General features: G+C 55.9%; 1 protein-coding gene across 2 annotated transcripts in view; it reads left to right on the forward strand.

Annotated features, from left to right (window-relative positions):
- Positions 1-5,399, forward strand: part of GRAMD1A (GRAM domain containing 1A) — a 33,611-nt gene that overhangs the window by 17,983 nt on the left and 10,229 nt on the right. For both annotated transcript variants that reach the window (XM_011947636.1, XM_011947645.1), the window contains 5 exons: positions 248-328; positions 1,956-2,068; positions 2,239-2,389; positions 2,896-3,094; positions 4,532-4,675. In XM_011947636.1, coding sequence (XP_011803026.1) covers positions 248-328; positions 1,956-2,068; positions 2,239-2,389; positions 2,896-3,094; positions 4,532-4,675 — 688 coding nt within the window. The remainder of the gene's footprint in view (positions 1-247; positions 329-1,955; positions 2,069-2,238; positions 2,390-2,895; positions 3,095-4,531; positions 4,676-5,399) is intronic.

Raw genomic sequence — 5,399 nt, forward strand, 5'->3', positions numbered from 1 at the left:
CCCAGTGATTCTGGCATTGTCCAGCGCAGGGCCGGGCGACCAGCGGCCGCCTCCCCTCCCAGTGATTCCGGCATTGTCCAGCGCAGGGCCGGGCGCAGGACACACCTTCTGTGGAACTAATGCAGAGGTGAATTAGTGGGTTCATGAGGACAAAGATGTGGCGTCAGCGCAGATGAGGGTGCCGCTTCTCCGCCTCTGTCCCGGTCTCTCCCCAACCTGCTCACACCTCTGTCTCTCTCCCTGACAGCATTTCTTCACTTCCTTCGGGGCCCGTGACCGCTGCTTCCTCCTCATCTTCCGCCTCTGGCAGAATGCGCTGCTTGAAAAGGTGGGCCTGGGTGAGGCCTGGGTGGGGGTGGGGAGTTCTCAGGGGGACCGTGGAGCCAGGGACCCCAGAACTTGCCGAGCTGTAGGCAGCCCAGCTCTTCTCCATGGGCACCAGGCCCGGTGCCCCTGCAGCACCTCCCTGGGCCCCACCTGACCCTGAAGCTGAGTCTCTGGCAAAGGGACATGAATTGGTGTAAACTGTCATAATTCTTCTGTGGGGCTGGGAATGATTTTCACCCTGAAGGAAGTCCAGGTTCCGCTGGCAGTGGGGGAGCGTGGATAGAGGTTGGGTGGTCATCGTAGGATACCGGCTATGGCTGGCCCACAGCACCTCAGAGAGCCCCAGGCCCGTCCTCTGGCTGAGCGGCACTCACGTGCTGCCTTCTTAGAGGCTCCCATCTCCCTGGGGCAGGCAGGAGTGCTGAGGGTCCCATTCAGCATCCTGAGAGAGGGACAGAGCACAGTCAGACCCTAAGGAGGACAGGGCAGAGCCCCGGAGTTCCAGCCCCTTCCCCTGGGGCAAGTGATTGAACCCCATCTGTCAAACGGGAGCCATCCCCACTTCACAGCACCCAGAATTGTGCCCAGAATAAGTACTCAGTCATGTCAGCTCTTATGAGCAGAGTAGCCCAGAGTAGGGTCACATCTCAGCACTGCCACTTCCTGGCAGGACCTCGGCATGTCACCTTGCACTTCTCAGCACCATTGTCTTAAAAGGATGATGAGGTTAGCACCTACTTTCCAGATGGTTATGAAGACACAGTGAGTTAGCACATCTGTAAAGCCGTTAGAAGAATGCGCCTAGTTGACAAGGCGGCAAATGTCTGCTGCTATGATCACTTACTGTTATGTGTCATCACTGTCATTCAGCCACTCTGGCCGTGGGTGGCTAAAAGCCCAAGGCTCCCGAGGACACCTGGGAAAAGATTCGGGGGGGCAGGATGGCATAGGGGTGGGAGCCTCAGCCCTGGAGTCTGGCAGGGTTTGACCAAGTCACTTGGTGACCTTGAGCACATAACTTTCCCCATATGACTTCCCCTTCCTCGGTCTCCATATTTTCTGTAAAAATGGGAACATTCATGGCTGGGCGCAGTGGCTCACACCTGTAATCCCAGCACTTTGGGAGGCTGAGACGGGCAGATCATGGTGCCCATGAGGTCGGGAGTTCGAGTCCAGCCTGGCCAATGTGATGAAACCCCATCTCTACTAAAAATGCAAAAATTAGCTGGGTGTGGTGGTGGGCACCTGTAATCCCAGCTCCTTGGGAAGCTGAGGTAAGAGAATCGCTTAAACCCAGGAGGCAGAGATTGCAGTGAGCTGAGATCATACCACTGCACTCCAGCCTGAGTGACAGAGCCAGACTCCATCTCAAAAATAAAAAAATAAAAAAAAAGTTATAAAAACAATGGGAACATTTTCTGGCCAGAGTATTGTGGGGACTTGGGAGGTGGGAGGTTTGAGTTCTGGGCGCAGGGCCTGGAGGGGCTGTAGCAGGGGTTTCCCCTGTGCTGGGGCCAGGTCTGGTGCGGGAGATCGTGGCTGCCTCCTTGTGGAAGCCAGGGGAACTGCGGTGGGCCGGGCTCTGCCTGGGGTGAGATGGAAGCCAACCCCAGATCCTGCCTCTCCAGACGCTGAGTCCCCGCGAGCTCTGGCACCTGGTGCATCAGTGCTATGGCTCAGAGCTGGGCCTCACCAGTGAGGATGAGGACTATGTCTGCCCCTTGCAGCTGAACGGTTTGGGGTGAGTTGGAGGTCAAGGGAGGTTGAAGGTTCGGGGGAGAACAGGACGGCCAGCGTGCAGAGTTACTGGAATGCTGGGGGCCTGAGGTGGTTGTACGAAGTCTGGGGGATTCAGGAGGGTGTGTGGGGTCTGAAGGATACAACAGTCCTGCTTCCTCCCCTTCCCCACAGGGCCCCCAAGGAAGTGGGAGATGTGATCGCCCTGAGCGACATCACCTCCTCGGGGGCAGCTGACCGAAGCCAGGAGCCAAGCCCAGTGGGTTCGCGCCGTGGCCGCGTCACGCCCAACCTTTCCCGAGCCAGCAGCGATGCAGACCATGGGGTGAGTGGTGGGGTGGAAGAGGGGTGGGATACTGATAGGAAGAGACAGGAGGGCTGGCGGGGGGGTGCAGTGGGAGAAGGACAGCCTGACAGATTTGGAGGGGAATGGACAGAGGGACAGGGGAGGCCTGGATGGAGTGATGGGATGGGGAGGGGAAGATGGGCATGGAACAGATAGGAAAAGAGAGACAGGGAAGGGAGGGGACAGACAGAAAGGATGAGAGACAGAAGGGGTGGGAGACGGGTGGATAGATGAAGCAGCAGACAGACAAATGGACAGGACAGGTAAGAAAGCTTATGGCCCGGGCATCTGAAACAAGCCTGGCAGGGGCTGAGAGGGGCCCTCATCTGGGTGGCCCCAGGCCACTTGCAGCTCAACCGCGAGCCCTCGGTGCACACACCACCGAGGGTCTGCACAGGCTCTGGAATCCTTGTGGCCAGTGTGGACTTGGGAGCCCTGGGGCTGGGATGGAGGTGGCCAAGGCTGCATCAGGCCTTTCTCTGCAGGCAGAGGAGGACAAGGAGGAGCAGGTAGACAGCCAGCCAGACGCCTCCTCCAGCCAGACAGTGACCCCGGTGGCTGAACCCCCGAGCACAGAGCCCACCCAGCCTGACGGGCCCACCACCCTGGGCCCCTTGGATCTGCTGCCCAGCGAGGAGCTGTTGACAGACACGAGTAACTCCTCTTCGTCCACTGGGGAGGAAGGTGAGGCAGGCGGGCCCGATTCATTTGCCTCTGGTACTTGCAAGCCTCTCTTAGTCTTAAGCAAGAGGGGATGGATTAGCTGGCGGCACTGAGAATCCAGGGGCAGGCGGGATGGCGTTCAGGCACTGTTGCTAGAAATCTCTGTCTTTACCCTGCTTTGAAGGCAGCATGGCAGGGTGAACATGAGCACAGACTGAAGGCAGCTTGCCAGGATTCAGATCCTGGTCACACCACTTCCTGACCATGTCACGTGGGCAAATTGTGTAACTTCTCTGAGCTTTGCTTTCCTCCTCTGAAAACGGGGTTAACAATGATAATACCCCCTTCACAGGGTTGTTGTTAAGAGACTATAAATGAGGCCGGGTGCGATGGCTCACACCTGTAATCCCAGCACTTTGGGAGGCCAAGATGGGAAGGATTGCTTGAGGCAGGAGTTGGAGAACAGCCTGGGCAGCAAAGCAAGACCCCATTCTGTACAAAAAAGAAATAAAAGGAGAAAGCTAGTTATGGTGCACACCTATAGTCTCAGCTACTTGGCAGACCAAGGCAAGAGGATCCCTTGAGGCCAAGAGTTTGAGACAAGCCTGGGCAACATAGTGAGACCCCTGTCTTTACAAAAAAATTAAAAAATTAGCCAGGCATGGTGTCATGCACCCTGTGTGGTCTCAGCTACTGGGGAGTCTGAGGCAGGAGGATCACTGGAGTTCAGGAGTTGGAGGCTGCAGTGAGCTATGATTGCACCACTGCACTCCAGCCTGGGCAACAGAGCGAGATCCTGTCTCTAAAACAAACAAAGGGAGAGAATTAAGTGATTTCATACATCTAAAGCACTTGGGCCAGTTAGTAAGTGTTGACTATTAGTATTTCTATTATCATTATTATATTCATTTTCTCTCTCCACTAAGTCTCAGGTAGCCTCTACTCTTGTGTCTTATGGGGCAGAGATGGCCTCAGCCCTGCCCCAGCCCAGCCCAGTGAGAGAGAGCAGCCTATTTTTCCCAGTGTCTACAGCCGACACCCTAGGGTTGGCTCTGATTGGGCCATCTTGAGAGCATGCCTGCCCCTGAACCAATCACTGTGGTTGATCAGCTAGACCTGGGCCATCCCGCTCACCCCTGAACCAATTGCTGTGCTCCTAGGCTGATGCTCCCAGGAGCGCGTGCTATCCTGTAATGAATCCCTGTGAGTTAAGTCTCAGGGCCTAGGTGTGTTCTCCACCCAGAACCAAGCACAGTGGCTCTGACTGTCTGGACCTGGAGCACATGCCAACCCTCAGCCCATCCCTGAGTCACAGGAGGGCTCTGGGTCAGTGTCCTGCTCTGCTCCAGGAGGTTGGGTCCCCATGCACCCTACAAGGCCTGGGAGTGGGGAGGTATGGCCCGAGGAGGGAGGGAAGAGTGGAGGCAGTTGTCATCCCCAGCTCTCCTCTGTCTCTAGCGGACCTGGCTGCCCTGCTTCCTGACCTCTCTGGCCGCCTCCTCATCAACTCTGTCTTCCATGTGGGCGCTGAGCGGCTCCAGCAGATGCTCTTCTCGGACTCGCCCTTCCTCCAGGGCTTCCTACAGCAGTGCAAGTTCACAGGTCAGCGGGTGCATGAAGGAGAGGCCGAGGTTACCCAGGTGCAGGGGAGGGGTGAGAAAGGGTAGCCCAGGACAGGGGAAGGCACTGCTAGCCAGTGCGGCTGGGTGGGGTGCTGAAAAGCAACGTTTCTGAGACCAGAAGCAGTTCTGCCTGTTACTAGCTGGGTAGGCTTGGGAGGGGTTCTGAGACTCTGTGCCTCAGTTTCTCCTTCTGTATAATGGGGGTGTGATAATAATAGTATCTGGCTTATTGGTTATCATGAGATCTAAGTGAGTTCATACTAGAAAAGTGCGTGGAGCAATACCATATAGTAAGCGTTTAATAAATACAAGTTAAGAGTCTGAGGCAGGGCTGGGCGCAGTGGCTCACACCTGTAATCCCAGCACTTTGGGAGGCTGAGACGGGCAGATCATGGTGCCCATGAGGTCGGGAGTTCGAGTCCAGCCTGGCCAATGTGATGAAACCCCATCTCTACTAAAAATGCAAAAATTAGCTGGGTGTGGTGGTGGGCACCTGTAATCCCAGCTCCTTGGGAAGCTGAGGTAAGAGAATCGCTTAAACCCAGGAGGCAGAGATTGCAGTGAGCTGAGATCATACCACTGCACTCCAGCCTGAGTGACAGAGCCAGACTCCATCTCAAAAATAAAAAAATAAAAAAAAAGTTATAAAAACAATGGGAACATTTTCTGGCCAGAGTATTGTGGGGACTTGGGAGGTGGGAGGT

Source organism: Colobus angolensis, unplaced genomic scaffold (genome assembly GCF_000951035.1).
Source record: "Colobus angolensis palliatus isolate OR3802 unplaced genomic scaffold, Cang.pa_1.0 Scaffold107, whole genome shotgun sequence".
NCBI classification, from domain to species: domain Eukaryota; kingdom Metazoa; phylum Chordata; class Mammalia; order Primates; family Cercopithecidae; genus Colobus; species Colobus angolensis.